The sequence below is a fragment of the Macrobrachium rosenbergii genome, chromosome 10 (assembly GCF_040412425.1).
Source record: "Macrobrachium rosenbergii isolate ZJJX-2024 chromosome 10, ASM4041242v1, whole genome shotgun sequence".
In the NCBI taxonomy this organism is placed as follows: Eukaryota; Metazoa; Arthropoda; class Malacostraca; order Decapoda; family Palaemonidae; genus Macrobrachium; species Macrobrachium rosenbergii.
Genome location: NC_089750.1, coordinates 8,900,092 through 8,916,936, shown reverse-complemented (window position 1 = coordinate 8,916,936; position 16,845 = coordinate 8,900,092). Strand labels below are relative to the sequence as shown.

Here is a 16,845-nt window from a genome sequence, read left to right as displayed (position 1 = left end):
CTCTCTCCCCCGCTCTCTCTCTCTCTCTATACATACATGCATATGAACGCCTACATTGGCCAACTGAACTTCGTAGGGGTGTGGCTTTAATAGGTGATTGCATCTCATACATACATGCTTACACAGACACACACATACAAACACACACACACACACACACATATATATATATATATATATATATATATATATATATATATATATATATATATATATATATATATATATATTAACTTTATCACATACACAATTGTTCTGTGCATTAGTAGAATTACTAAAAGGACCTCATTCAAACGGATACTTGATAATGTGGACTGTTTGTCCAAGAAAGCTTGTAACTTTTTCTGAATAAATACTCCATTTGATACCATCCAGTTTGAATGAGGTCCTTTTAGTAATATCTATACATACATACATACACACACACACACACACACACACATATATATATATATATATATATATATATATATATATATATATATATATATAAATACTACTTATACTGTTTATTGGAATATAATCGATATTAATTAATACTATACCATAAATCTGCATTAATTCTTGAACTTAATAAATATTAATTGCGGCTTAATAAAAATAAAAATTTATTATTTCACCAACCACAGGTAGCAGCTCAAATTATGAAAGACGTATATGAAAACACTGAACGAATAAAAAAAACGTAAACGTACGAAAATTCATGACAAAAGTCGTTGTAAATAAACTCTAAAAAGGTCTGTTCTGTTCTTATCTCCACTAAAGCAACTAAAAAACATGATACTCTACGTAATTAGCCAACGAAGGAAGGTAATTAAAATAAACGACAAAAAAAAAGGAAAAAAGAAATGGAAGACATCGAAACGAATGAAAGCATTAACGCCCCAGCAGAAAAGAAAGGACACGATAAACCGAGAGAAATAATAAAACGTTCGTTGGTTTCCTAACTGGGGAAAGGCGGAAAAAACCTGCGACAGGAATTCTTAAACGAGGCCGAGGCACAGACCATACAATGTTTCCCAGATCTTCCCTCTTTTTCCTCGCTTTTTCTCTCTGTTGTCTTTCTTTCTCTCCAGGAGGAGAGGGCCATCATTTGCATTCTAATTACCTCCTCTGTATCTTGTTTTTGGTTTTCGGGAGAGAAAACGCCAGTAAAAAGGACTGAGGGGCTGTGGGAGGGCGGGGGCGGGTGGGTGTGTGTGCGGCAAGGGTGGGGAGGTTGTTGGGGCTACGCCAGAAAACGGTGCATTTTTGTTTCTTCAAAATTAGGGACAAAGACAAAATCCCGAGTAAATTCTCGACAAATTCCCGGGTAATTTTCGAGGATGAGCTGAAAAGCCTGAAGCTCATTGGACGCTTATTTCTCTTCCTTGCATCTCTCTCTCTCTCTCTCTCTCTCTCTCTCTCTCTCTCTCTCTCTCTCTCTCTCTCTCTTGAGGTCCATCGTTAGAAACAATGTTACAGCTTAATTTTTTCTTTTTCGTATCCTTGTTTCTCAATCGGTGCCATCCTCTCTCTCTCTCTCTCTCTCTCTCTCTCTCTCTCTCTCTCTCTCTCGGAGGTCCATCGTTAGAAATAATGTTTCAGCTTTCTTTACCTCTTTCGCATTCTCGTATCTCAGTCAGTGCCATATCTCTCTCTCTCTCTCTCTCTCTCTCTCTCTCTCTCTCTCTCTCTCTCTCTCTCTCCCTTGAGTGCGCGTGCTCTCTCTCTCTCTGATGCAGTAGTTCCATGTCTAATTCTTTCTCACAACTATTGAATATACATCTACGCATAACGACTTAATTATTAATTTTAACTTTTTTGTATCAAGCCATTTAAACAAGTTAGTTATTTTTTTATACATCTACTTATATTATTCATTTATTTATTTTTATCTATTTATTTAGTGACCACCACACTTAATATTTTTTTTATAAGCTTCTTTCATCAGAAAAATAAACAGAAAGTGGAATTTCTGAACTGTATGATCGCGTTACTTCCGTAACACGATCTAAGTCTGAATAACACTTATGCTTTTACGCGGAGTAAAAAAAATGAGCAGTTAAATCCGAGTGCAAACACGTTTGACGGCTTAAAAAAACACGACCGAAAATGAACTGCATGTTTCCCGAACAGCACGCGCTCACAACAGACGATAATGCACGGGGAAGGAGACGCAATTGCATTTTATTTAGAAGCATAATTTATGCACTTGGCTTCACGCTGGAGAGCAGGCATTAACTCACACACACAAATACACACGTGCATCATGTTGACGTGCTTACACACTTTCGTATATAAAGAGAAAGACTGATGATTTATGAATACATTTTTAAGCGTACACAAGCAGGCACACCTGTATATATATATATATATATATATATATATATATATATATATATATATATATATATATATATATACCTATACATGTGGTTGATCATATACAAAGTCGGAATTGCCTAAATATTTAAACTAGTTCATTTCAGTTGAAAGCACATTCCTAAATGAAAAAAATGAATGGTTTTCACTGACCGAAGTTCTAATTCAAGAAAAAACGGGTCTTAACTAACATAACTTCAACACCTTAAAATCTGATTGACAAAAACTGTCTACAAATACATTCCGAAATAAAATCTATGAAACACGAAAATAGCAACTTATATTTACCTTAGTTTTCTAAGACCACGCATTCTCTAAATATTTCGTCTTCTTTCCAAAGTTCTTTTTTTATCTGACTCCCCCAGACTCGCTTCTTTTATAAGTCTGCAAGCTAAGACCGGCTAGAATCCACCTCAGGGATTTAGTGACGAAATCAGCGATCCCAATGTTGGTCGATTCAGTGAATTCTGTAAGTTGGGGGAATCCTATTCAGTTTTTGCTTTTTTCCCTGATTCTTATATCTTTCTTCCCTTCCAACTGGAGGATTCTATTTGATTCTTCAAAGGAGGTTATATTTCTCTTTCCTTTATTGCCATTGTTCCGTTTTATTGTTTTGACAACGACTAAATATTATTATTATTATTATTATTATTATTATTATTATTATTATTATTATTATTATTATTATTCAGAAGATGAACCCTATTCATATGGAACAAGCCCTCAGGGGCCACTGACTCGAAATTCAAGCTTCCAAAGAATATGGTATTCATCTGAAATTAACAAATAAACAGATAAAAATGTAAGTAAAGTATAAAAATACAAAGATAATTTTTTAGGGCAATAATATGTTGAAGCTTCGCTTGAACTTTCGAGGTTCTAACTGTACAACATCCTCAGGGAGACTGTTCCACAGCCCAGCGGCGTGAGAAACACGAATAATGGACTTCTGGAACCGAGACGTTCGTCAGCGAGGCACATTTACTGAACGCTGGCGCTGCTCTTCAGCAAATCTGGTTGCTCTCGGCAGGAAAGGAAGATCAGGGATCAATTGTGAGTGTGAAAAACATCTGTTAAAATATAACTCAGGAGAATTTCTTAGGGTATCCAAGCGATGCATTCCGAGTGGCATCGTATCCTCAGTAATGTTTTTTATTGTAGTGAGAAATTTCATACTCTTATTCTCATGAATGAAAAGTTTCGGACTTTCGGCCTTGACTCTCAACATTTCATGAGAGCGTCTGATAAAAATCTGGTTATTTAAATTCCTTAAAATGGATAGATTAATTCATTCTTGGACTCTCAGTCATCCCCACTCCAACAAAGCATAAGTTTTACCGAGAAAATTTCCTACGGTGACTCAGAGTAGTTATACTTCCAAAGAACTCTTTCATTACAATCCAATCTTTTGTTCTGTAATATAAATAAGTGTAAATAATTCTCCTGATAACACAGATGCTATATGTCCCAGTAAAAAATCTTAGATTTCAGAAGCAGTTTTAAACAGAAATTGAAAGCCCGATATATATTTGAATTTAATGTATAATTTGTATATTGTTATTTACGTCTTTGTTGAAATATCCATGGAAATATCTCTCCATTTTAGTATGAACTTTACTGGAGTGAGTCGAGTTTACAGCCGAGGACTTTTTGACCTCTACCAGGTATATACATAGCTACAGATAGTAGTGTACATAGATAGCTATAGATAGTACTGTATATAGATAGCTATAGATAGTACTGTATAAAATTTTAGGTCAAATTTCATCAATAATTACATTTCTCATTAGGCTTGTGATTAATAGATGTTTCTTTGTTTCTGTCTCGGGCGCGTTGCTTGCTGCGGTCTCTCTAGCTTCTCTCTCTCTCTCTCTCTCTCTCTCTCTCTCTCTCTCTCTCTCTATGTATACACACACATACACACACACACACACACATATATATATAATTTACAGCCTATCGAATGTAATACAGATTACAATTAGGTATTTACAGAGAGAGAGAGAGAGAGAGAGAGAGAGAGAGAGAGAGAGAGAGAGAGAGAGAGAAAGACAGGTGAAACCGAAGCCCATCTCGAGAACCTTTCACCGGAGGATTCCCGGCCGACAGCGTCCGGAAGCAATTCTTTATCATGCATCAAGTTCGAATGTCCTGACATCCCTGCAAACTTCCTAGGCGGCTCCATTCCAATCCCGGTCGCCTCTCGCTATTCTTAGGCGTTTCCGAACGGCTCCTGGACCAAATCGATTATTTTCCATTATACTGTTCAAATGCCAAAAATGTTTTCTTTGTGGATGAAGAAAGAACGAATCTATAAAGGCGTGTTGGTTTTTCAAATCTCAGGCGCGTTCTGAGGAGAGATTAAACTGCTGTCTTTAAGACTGTGAAGAAAATAGCAAGAATACTTATGAGATATTAATATGACCAGTATAATTTATCATCCGTACGAGAATTGAAATGTTTGTGCACCTTTTAAAACCTATATTCAAGAAATTATTCTGTTATTCAAAATCATTTAACACCAGCGTAGTCTACCATGACTAATGAACTTCCTACGAGACTATAATTCTCCCCCTCATCAAAAATCAAGAGAAAAATCTCACAAAACCTTTCCCCAGTATGTTGGGAACAATAAATGGCCGCAATGATGCCACGGCATAAAACCTAAGGAGACTAAGAACTGGTGATCGAGTAGAATAATGGCGGTTCCCATATCTTAGAAGGGTAGGTCGAACTCCCTCGGTGAGAGAAAGTCAAGTGGTTTCAGCTTTTGTCGAGCAGAAGAGAAATTTACATACTGACTTTTTGCTTGATTTGATTCAGATCGTTCATCCAAAGACAAAACCCATAATCCTCGATATTTCTTTAACGTGTAAAACATTGCTATTACGGCATTATAAGGTATCTGTGGAGGTTATTACGGCATTAAAATGTGGAGGTTCCGATACAGAGGCTAAGACAATGCTAACAGAAATGCGCAGTTGAAGAAAATATATGAAATTGAATTTTACGTTATTCTAACGTTTTTAAAGCTTAACGAGCACGAGCGTGAAACTGTTTATAATCATGGTACAATCACTTCTGAGTAAATGAAGAACAACTCCGTTTCAGGATAATGGTGTGGAGAGGAAATATCACAGAAGAAAAGGTTTTAAACTCAGTTACGAAAAATATTAGTTTAGCTTTTGTTTTCAGCTTCAGGAAAACTTCAGGAAAACGATTCAGTCTGAGTAGGAACAATGACACCGAGGTTAATTATAATAATGAGAGGAAGGATAAGTGAGAAATGAATATTACAATAGGAAAGTAAAAAAATATAATATCTTAAATGATGAACTGAGCCCTAACTTCAAAATGTTTTAAAAAATGAATGAACTTTAAGGACACCATTGGTAAAGTTAATCTTCAATCTTTTTGTGTTGCAGGAAACAGCATACGTAAGAGTTTCCTCTATACAAAAGAGTGAGTTACAAAAAGCCTTACAAACTTTCAACTTTATACATGAACTGATTGTCTGAACTGAACATAGAATTTAGGCCATAGGCCAAGCACTGCGACCTATAAGGTCACTCAGCGCTGAAATGGAATTGACAGTAAAAGGTTTGAAATGTGTAACTGGAGGAAAACCTCGCAGTTGCACTATGGATCTATTGTTAGGAGAGGGTTGAGAGTAAGGTGGAAGAAAGAGAACATGAAAGGAGGTACAGTAAAAGAAACGGGAGGGGTTGCCTACACTGTGCGCTACCCCCCTACGGGGAAACTGATCTTGTGGGCTTTGCTCACTTGTTCTGAAATAAATGACCCTACAACTGTCGGGAAGAAAATGTCGCCAATTAGAGTTTCATAGCTGAAACATGAGCTTGGAAGAATTTTGGGTCGATTGTTAAGGATGAGATGATTGCAAAGGATCTGAAAGATTTGACTTACAAAATATTAAACAGCTATAAGCTGGAACAGTTCCCAGCCTTGAGCATCAACAAATGTGATAAAAATAGGTGGTTATTATTATATTATTATTATTAAAAAATACTCATAGTAGCACGAGTCTTAGAATGGAGAAACAAATCCACTGTTATGTATAAGTACATATATTTAAAGATAAAACTACAGTTTTATCTTTAAATACATGTACATTATACATAACTGTGGATTTGTTTCTCCATTATTATTATTATTATTATTATTATTATTATTATTATTATTATTATTATTATTATTATTATTATTATATTAGTAGTAGTAGTAGTAGTAGTAGTAGTAGTAGTAGTAGTAGTAGTAGTAGTAGTAGTAGTAAAACTCAACATCATCATCATCATTCTGAAATAAGCGTGTTACTAAAACATCTCCAAGCTTCTGAGGGAAAGATTTCCCAGGTTTTACTGGATATAAAAACAGCAGCCATTAGGCTCGAGTTACATCGAATGAGTCGTAGGAAGAGAGTAAAATGGAAAGGCAAGAAGGAGAGAAAATATAAGACGAAATGGCAGTATTCTGACTTTGGTAACATACAGCTTGAAGAAAAGAAAGCTGCCTTATGTCCTTATATCTTAAAGACCAACTCAAGGTAATACGAAGAATGATAAGCGAATCATCAATATATATACAAAATCAGTAACTATCAAGTCCATAGGCAAAAGAAAGTCAAGATGATGTAGAGGCACCGTGATAGCGCGGGCTTCCAAATTAATGGGAGGAAAACTGGTAACGATGATGGGTAATGAAGTACCCCCATTAGGACAGGTAGATGAGAGTTTCCCCCAGGCTATTACCGTCTCTCCCAGCGGGAAATGAGGCGAATTCCCGTCCTTCCTTCCTTTATTGAAGATAGGAGTCAATGTCGACTGTAGTTACCGAGCGAAGCTTAATACCAGAATCGTCGGAGAGAATTCAGAATTATTGCCGGTTGCGTCAAGAGGAAATAACTTGTGCTCTTGAGTTAAAACACATCGGTAGCTTTTTAATACTGAGGTTAGGAAACCGTCAATGAAATTATCTGTAGATGAATGAATAAATTCCCATAATAGACTGAAAATCGAATCTTACTACACCTACTGTACAGGTTACGAAAAGCTTAATCGCAAGATTATGAGACTCATTCTTTTTACGCACTATCAGGGAAAGTAGGATATACCACAGAATGAAAAATGTTATGCTTAATAGTAACAATGATAAATATATCTTTAAAAACATTATTTTCAATACCAACATTCATAACTAAATTAATAAGGATGAAAGGGGAAGCTAAAAAAAACATTAAAAGAATAAATATAAAGAAACACACTTCCAATAATGAGAACCATATGTAACAATAGGTTTCAATATGGGCTATACTTTATGGGATCTCTATATAATGTTCAGTATATTATCACAAAAACACCAGATTAGTTTTCACTGAATAAGACAGTAATTATCTAGAGCCATTTTTGTAATGGAAAATTCCATCTAGCTACGTTTTACATTTTTACTTGATATTGCAAGGTGAACTTTAGATGAATTCAAAAGAAAAAAATCCTGTATAGACATCCTATTAAACTAATAAAGAACAAAGACTGTATAATTGTATGATAAGCCCAGTTCCATACGAAAGCTTCCTGACCCTAGCGAGAACTTCAAAAACAAGTGAAAATTGCGCCTAAGAAACTTCGGCGCAATAGAGTTTTCTGTACAGCCACTACATCATATAATAAAGGCCACCGAAAATAGATCTGTCTTTCGGTGGTCTCGGTATAATGCTGTATGAGCCGCGGCCCATGAAACTTTAACCACCTGCAGGTGGTGACCTATCCTATATCGTTGCCAAAAGCACGATTACGGCTAACTTTAATCTTAAGTAAAATAAAAAAAAAAATACTGAGGCTAGAGGTATGTTTGATGATTGGAGGGTGGATGATCAACATACCAATTTGCAGCCCTCTAGCCACAGTAGGTTTTAAGATCTGAGGGCGGACAGGAAAAAGTGCGGAGAGAAAAAAGTGCGGACGGACAAACAAAGCCGGCACAATGGTTTTCTTTAACAGAAAACTAAAAGAAAGTAAGAAGGAAAGGAATGAAGAAAGAAAGAAGGAAAAGACAAACACGTGGACCAAATGAGCTCAAACATACTGGGTAAGAAAACTTCCGCAAATGAAAATGAATGAGAACACTGTGATGACGACACAGTCATTACCCGTAAAATTTCCTTAACTTTTATTGATAATGACAATGAGAATGGTAATAATGCTAATGAATGCAGGATTGGTAGTAGCATTAGCACCAATAGCAATTATCACCAAGGACATTTCAAGAAATTTATTCAGGCCATGGAAAACCAGGAATTCTTGGGTTTCCTATTAAAATGAATGTCTAGAAATGCAGTTATTGTGAAGAAGAAGAAGAAGAAGAAGAAGAAGAAGAAGAAGAAGAAGAAGAAGAAGAAGAAGAAGAAGAAGAGGGGGAGGAAAAAAAGGAGGAGGAGGAGGAGGAGGAGGAGGAGGAGATGGAAAAATAGTTGTAGATGTTGCATAGCAACTGCCTTTTCATCTTCACTGGTACTTCTATTTCGATAAAAGAGAACGACACACTAATGACTGAGAAAAACTCACACTGAAACAATTATGAAACAAAAAAAAAAAAACAATGCTTTTCGCAACTGCTTTGATTATTGATAAATAAAATCTAGAAACATTGATAATAAACAGTACAATGACGGCTAGGCACAAAATGAAGAATAACAGACTAACGATAATGGTGAAAGCTAATGACAGTACAGGAACATATTAAGCAGATACGATTAAGGTTACCCTATGTTTCACTTCTATAAGATTAAAGAATAATACACATAATTAGTCTGAGAGAAATATGACAGGAGTACGCGATAGTTACAGACAAAATGTATAAACAATGCCGGCTGGTTAATGAAAAAAAAAATACTAGCTTTCTTTGGTTACAAGATATCTGGAAAGGACGAACTGGAATTAAATGAAGACATATTTTGCAGACGGCAAAAACTGAAAATTAATTTCACGCAAAAAAGTCTGAATACTAATAAAGATTTGATAAGTCATATTATGGAAATTATAACTTGAATCAAAAGGAGGATTATTGACGATAGAAATATAGCGGCTGGTCGAAGAATGAAATCTCTACAGACTTGAAACACGAAATTAAATAATTTTTTTTTGCCAATTTTATTATGAAATATGTTTCGAGATGAAAAATCTATGGAGATTATTACCCAGTAATTAAAGCCCATTTTTTTATTATAAACTCCAAGGATATTACAAATGACATTTAACATTAAACACTCTACGGTTATTATACATAATATTTAACTTACTTGATAAAAATAGTAATTACTGTATTTTACTATTATTATCATTATTATTATTGTTATTTAATTTATACACTATACTATAGAGACAGTAACCAAAATTTAATAGTAATTATTACTATTATTATCATGATTATTATTGTTATATAATTTATACACTTTAGAGACAGTAACCAAAATTTAACTGCAACGTACTTTATCGTTATTATTATTAATAAATATTACTATAATAGCTGTTACTACGGCATTTAATTTGTGTAGTATTCTTTATGTTTCTTACAAACTTATTTTCATAGCATGTAGTTGGAATACAATTTTCTTTTAAGGTTATGTACCGCTAATCGGTACGAAAATATTGATCTTTATGGCAGAAGACACGTAAAGAGATTGAATTTAGATTACATTAAATTAAGAAAGAGAAATGATTCAGAATTTTCTCATAACCACGTTAAAATGCTTAGAGACACTTTTACTTCCGTAAATGCAATAATATTCAACACTTACAGACCTTATTGCAGCCTAATGTAATGTCTGAGTTATAATAATTTCTTGAAACCACAAATCTTTAGATATAAAAAATAAGAACAGCAATAACTGAAAGTTAGCAAAATTAACTAAACTAATAAGACCTAAAATGGCCCCAGTCCTTTCATATTTGGATCAATCTGTTGTATACATAAACTACATACACACACATACTATATATATATATATATATATATATATATATATATATATATACACACACACACACACACAATACCGTTACCGGTACTTTGTTGTGGGGGGTAGACTTTTAGAAACGGAAATTGAATGTTAAGTAGTGAACAAAGTTTGGACGTGTGTATATGCAAATATAGTTATGAGGTAATGGATCTTTTCGTTCACGTATGTATGTATATATATACACACATAAACAAAGAGATCCATTACATTATAAGTATATTTGCATATAAACACACACACACACACACAAACTTTGTTCAATTCATGTTATTTACTAGCCGTTCCCCAAAGTCTACTCCCCACAACAAAATACCGGTAACGATGAAATTAATGACTCATTTCTAATTATACGGGACAAAAAGATACCATTTTTCTCATTAACGTGTTTCCTCGCTGACTGCCACTCCTGACGGGGCATAATGAAGTTGATGGCGCAAAAACACGTGAATAATTATCAGTCCCGTCATGTAATAAATGAATGAATTTCATATAAATTCATAATTAGACCGGAGATTTTTTTTTCACTGTCCGCTCGTTTGCATGTGCGCGCGTGCGGGCGTTTCATGGGAGCCTTCGATCGTGCTTGTTCGTGCATAGCTTCATTAAACGTATAATGCACAGGAACTGGACGATCTCAGGTGTTTTGTTTTTATTATTTCATTTGGCAATGACTGACTGAAAATGTTTTTGTTTTCTTTTAGGAAAGGGATAATTTTATCTTCTATTTTTTTTTTACGAAAATTAAAGAATAAGTTAACTGCACATCCTTTAAATCATAGTAGAGTTACAGTAAGCTAGAATGAAAGTTTTAGACACTGCAAACGTAAATCTACGTTCTCATAAAAATAAAAGGAATATGCACGTATAAACTCTCTATCCTAAAACTTCGAAAGGAGAGACAAAAGTTAGGAAACAATAAAATTACGAGGACGAAAATATGAGATCCAGCGGCACATAAAAAAAATGTCCCTCATCACAAGAGACAGAAAAAAAATAAAAACAACAAAAATATAAAAACTATGAAAATTCTGGGAAATAAATCATAGAAATTCTGTTGTCTTATCAGGGGAAGAAAAACGAAATTCGAGTTGAAGTAAGGAATAACAGGTAGAAGTTAAATAAAAAATAATAAAAAAAAGGAACAAACAAAAGAAATTCTGTCGTTTTCTCTGTGACAAAAGAGAGATGGAAAAAAGGGAAACAAAAATATCAACGAAGGCTTACGGAACAAAAACCAAATACAGCAATGAAATAAATATTATTTTTTTTATTCGGTGGCGGGAAAACAAACGTCTGTAAAGATGTAATGCTAAAAAAAAAGAAAAATATGAACGAAGGCTTACGACAAAAATACTAAATATTCCAGTAAAATAAATCATAATTTTTATTATACCCAACGACGGGAAAACAAACATCTTCAAATACATAATTTAAAAAAAAAATAGCCCCCCCCCAAAATAAAGTTTTTGAAGACACATACCCTGGTCGTTCTGTTTTTGCATTTGTCGGAGTCGGCGAAAATGTTCCGCGTCGTGGACCCGTCCGGCGAGGGACACTGGTCAATATCAACCCTCCGGAGGTCTATGTCAATGCCACTCGTGCCTCTGCAGGAAAAACAAGGACAGATATCATGAAAGGAAGATTTTTCCTCTGTAAGACGCCAAGCAAATACAAGTATACACACACACACACACACACACATATATATATATATATATATATATATATATATACACACACACATATATATATATATATATATATGTGTGTGTGTGTGTGTGTGTGTGTGTGTGTGTGTGTGTGTGTGTGTGTGTGTGTGTGTGTGTGTGTGTGGCCTGCAAGTGTGACAACTGAAATTATTAAAATACATCTTAATATGAGAATGAGCAAATATGGAACAAGACTTTGAAATATGGTTTGTGCAATTTGCACTCACATAAAGACATGAATTTTATTACATCCACCCACATTTCCAACTATCTACTTAAATACACAAACTATACAAGTTAACTGACAGCTATAAAAATGAGTAACTCTAATTGAAGACCAAAGGAACAAATAAGAAAGTAAAGCCTGAAATAAGAAAAATATTATGATATATTATGTGTAATACATATGACATATATATTATATATTTTCCGGAACCAAAACTCTGAGGCAACTCCCAAAGAAATTACAGAAAAGATAGGGCGGAGAGGAAAACAACAAGTAAATAATAATAGAAAAGAATGAACAGAGTAAAACAAGCAAATACGTTCTCTTAATCCTGTAAGTCACCAGGAAGCAAACAGGATTACAAGGGAAGACGAGAAAGTAAAACGTGAAAATAAAAGACAGGAGGCGAAAAAATAGTCTAAACTAAAGATTACCTAAAAACCTGGCCCCTAAAAACAAACTGTGCGGAGAGACGTAATTGAGAAAATTAATAATATGGGAGTGAGGAAGTTAAAACCAATTGTATTAGAGAGGCGAGTGATGGACAAGGCACTTTGCTAATTTGCTGATGGCCTTAGAACTGAAAGGCAAAACAAATAAATGAAAATATAATATGTACTTGCTTAAAACTGTGAAGTAAATTTCTTAAAAATCATTCATTCTGTGTGTAAGATTATATCTTCACTATATCTGACCCAGAGGAAAACATTCACATGTAACAAAAGTAAAGCCTCTCTCTCTCTCTCTCTCTCTCTCTCTCTCTCTCTCTCTCTCTCTCTCTCTCTCTCTCTATATATATATATATATATATATATATATATATATATATACGTACATACATATACAAACATATTTATACTTATATATGTTATATACGTTACCTATTTAATATATATTCTTTTTACAAACACCAGAGAGTTTCGCCATAATTCATCGCTTGGCATGCAAATATTTGCAAATCTATCAAGCTGTGAAAATAGATGCAGGTATATTATTTTTAGTGACAGAAAAAGAGAGCTGACTTGCTTGACGATTTAACTGAAGCTTTTATCTGAAACTTTTTTGTTATGTAGATGCGGTTTATGTATGCTCGTGTACGCAATTATTATTCATGCATACTCATATACGAGTATACACTCACAATTATATATATATATATATATATATATATATATATATATATATATATATATATATATATATATATATATATATATATATATATATATATATATATATAATCATGACTATGAACAGATGAGAGAGAGAGAGAGAGAGAGAGAGAGAGAGAGAGAGAGAGAGAGAGAGAGAGAGAGAGAGAGAACACCCCAAAAACCACGACGCCAATACTTTGCCCATTAGTTTTATCGGTCAAAGTGTATTCATTAAAAAGGTCCATTTCGTAGTTCCATTGTCAAGCTTAATGAAAACCACCATTGAAATGAATGCTCATAATCCAATGAAGTGAAGCGTTTCACGAAATATTCGCGATTTTCATTGAAAATTCGCGCTTTTCACTGAAAAATTCCCTATTTGCACAGGCAGCATCATCACAAAGTTCAGATGCGGCGTCGCAAAAACCCAATATGAATATTAATTAGGTCACGGGCTAATCTTCCATCTACTTACGGGTCAGTGGCGATGCGCCATTAAAATCTATTTCAATTCATGTGCGCGCACGCGCGCATAATCACATCCGTATCTATGCAATCAAAGGCAGTATTTATCCACATATTTGTTTCTGCTTGTAATGATGCATGTAGAAATGATTGTCTGTATATCATTAAAAATAAAGTAAGACTCAATATGATAATGAGAGAGAGAGAGAGAGAGAGAGAGAGAGAGAGAGAGAGAGAGAGAGAGAGAGAGAGAGAGAGAGAATTTCGAAAAGAAAAGTAGAGTCAGTATGAACGCATAATCACATCCGTATCAGTACAATCAAAGGCAATATGTATTCAAATATTTTTTCTGCTTGCAACGAAGTTTGAATATCATTAAAACTAAAGTCAAGCTAAATATGAAAATGAGAGAGAGAGAGAGAGAGAGAGAGAGAGAGAGAGAGAGAGAGAGAGAGAGAGAGAGAGATTTTTCGAAAAGTGTGGATGAATGTGACATCAGACTAGTGCTTATGACAATGACTTTAAAACACTTGACTCTCCCCCTGCGCCAATTATATAATGAAAGGTTTATTACACGTAGGGTCGAAACATCCCTTTATAAAACTGAAGAAGCTAAGAATAAGTCCTGCGTCTAAACATTATGTAAAATAATTTTGAAATAATAATGGATTATTGAGAATATGTATGGTATCATATAATCAGAATAATAAAAACAGCCGTTTATATATGATACAGTAATCGCAAAAATGATAGGAAATTTACTTTGATACCAAAATATTTGAGCGAACGCAAAGGACGCACACAAATTCGATAATATATGCATATGCCGGAAAATATCTATAAACAGATAAACAGAGAAAAAGGAAAAAAAGGGAATTAGTTAAAAAATTGATGTTTTGACTTTAGAACAGCAAAAAATTATCCAAACCACAAACAAGCTTGTTACACAATTAGTTTAAAAAAGGAAAAATCACCGAAAATGATAAAACCCTAAAAATGTTAAACGGACGAGGTCAGTCACATGGAATAAAATGCCATCTCCATATCTTTGATATTGTGGAATGTTGGAGACGCAGTGGTTTTACCTTCGAACGCTACGGAATGTTGGCGGTCGAATGTCTTTTTACTTTGACTGCAGGGGAATGTTGGATGTTGAATCGCTTTACCGTTGATGTTTCCGATGTTGGATGTTGAATGACTCTTGTTTTCCTTATGGGTGACGTGAAATGACTTGTGTTTACTCATCGATAATGTGCGAAGGATTATGTTTATGAATGTTATGGCAAGCTGGACGGGGAGAGATGTTGTATTTGGATGTGAAGGATGTAAGTCTGAAGTTGGAAAAGGCTTTTAACCCCGCGAGGAGGACATCTGCTTTATTGTTGCCACGGCGAAGAAACAACACCATCGACATGGAGTTTCCCTGAAGGAGAGTTAGGCAACACAGAGGAGAAAGTTGGGCTTCCTTCGAGTGGCCAACCTAAGTGGAGGAGGAGGAGGAGGAGGAGGAGGAGGAGGAGGAGGAGGAGGAGGAGGAGGAAGGAGACGTGGAGGAGGCGGAGGAGGAAGGAGACGTGGAAGAGGAGGAGGTGGAGGAGGAGGAGGAAGAGAGAACCTTCTTAAGTGCCGAAGGATAAAGCAGGGGTGGGGGGGGAAGAGGGGAAGGGGTTGCTGGCGGGTGACTGGCAGGACCCCAATACTTGTTCTTGGATTTCCCATTGGCGGAAATTAAACAACTTTTGGCAACGTTTTGTTCCTCGTGTAATTACCTGTTTAGCCTTGATTGCCGGGAGGACGGGCCTCCCAAGGACGACGCCATCAATAGCGCTCTTCTTCTGATCTTTCATGACGATTTCTTGTCGATTTCTTGTTCGAGGTAAGCAAGAGATATTCGATATTGCTTTAGCAGAGGAAAAGCAACGGGGAAAATATCCGAAGCAATCAAATAAGGATTTTGGTCGAAGAGGTAATAAACGAAGACTTAGGTAGCATCAATCGAAAAGGCAATTAACGACGAAACTATTAAAACTAATTGTTCCACTTCGGGTTACATTAAGCACCAGCTTGGATTTCATTTTGTGGGAGGGGTAATAAATAAAGCCCAAATAGCAACGCATGTCACAAATCTTGATCCTGATAAAATGAGAGCGAATAACGTCAAATTTCAAAGGTTAGTATGCGATGTCACACTCGGGAAAAATTATGTTGACAGGAGATTCACTGTTACCGAAATATTTTTCTAAGTTTAAAGAAATTAAAGGTAGAAATTAAAGGTACTATTCTTGAATGTTAGATAATAGTGAAAGAGTTCACTGATATGAGAAATAAAGGTCCACCCCACATTGAACGAAAAGTATTCTTTTGGATGAAAAATATACATACATACACACACATATGTATATATATATGTACACACACACATATATATATATATATATATATATATATATATATATACACGAGTGTGTGTTTTGTATGTATAATTCTGTAAAGGTGGAGCGTCAGTTCTAGAACACCCAAACCCACATAACGAGGTAATATTCTAAAACCTAACTTGTGACGTCAAAAGCATCTAACCCAACTCTTTAAACTGCAACAGAGAAAATTAATAACGAAATAAACAAACGAATAAATAACGGCCATCTCCCCACCGGAAAAACTTTATACCCAATGAACTGAGATTAAAGTATACATGAACGATAAGGTCAGAGTTGCATGCATATGACAGCCAGCTGCAAAGGCAATAGGTCATGTTTTGGGGGGCGGGTAAAGGTTATATAAACACTGTATATATTCCTCACAGACTCCCAGCTGGGGACTGTATATATTATGAGGATGATCACAACGACGTAAAATTTATTCGACAAGGGCATTTTGGGTCCTCTAAGCGAT

The 16,845-nt window shown here is 35.0% G+C and overlaps 1 protein-coding gene across 1 annotated transcript in view; it reads right to left on the bottom strand.

Moving 5' to 3' along the window:
• Nucleotides 1-15,672, bottom strand: part of LOC136842996 (probable G-protein coupled receptor CG31760) — a 157,984-nt gene extending 142,312 nt beyond the window's left edge. Inside the window, exons 1-2 of the mRNA XM_067110990.1 lie at nucleotides 15,434-15,672; nucleotides 11,880-12,003 (exon numbers count right to left, since the gene is read on the bottom strand). Of these exons, the coding sequence (XP_066967091.1) occupies nucleotides 11,880-12,003; nucleotides 15,434-15,672 (363 nt within the window). The remainder of the gene's footprint in view (nucleotides 1-11,879; nucleotides 12,004-15,433) is intronic.
• Between the last annotated feature and the right edge of the window lie 1,173 nt (nucleotides 15,673-16,845).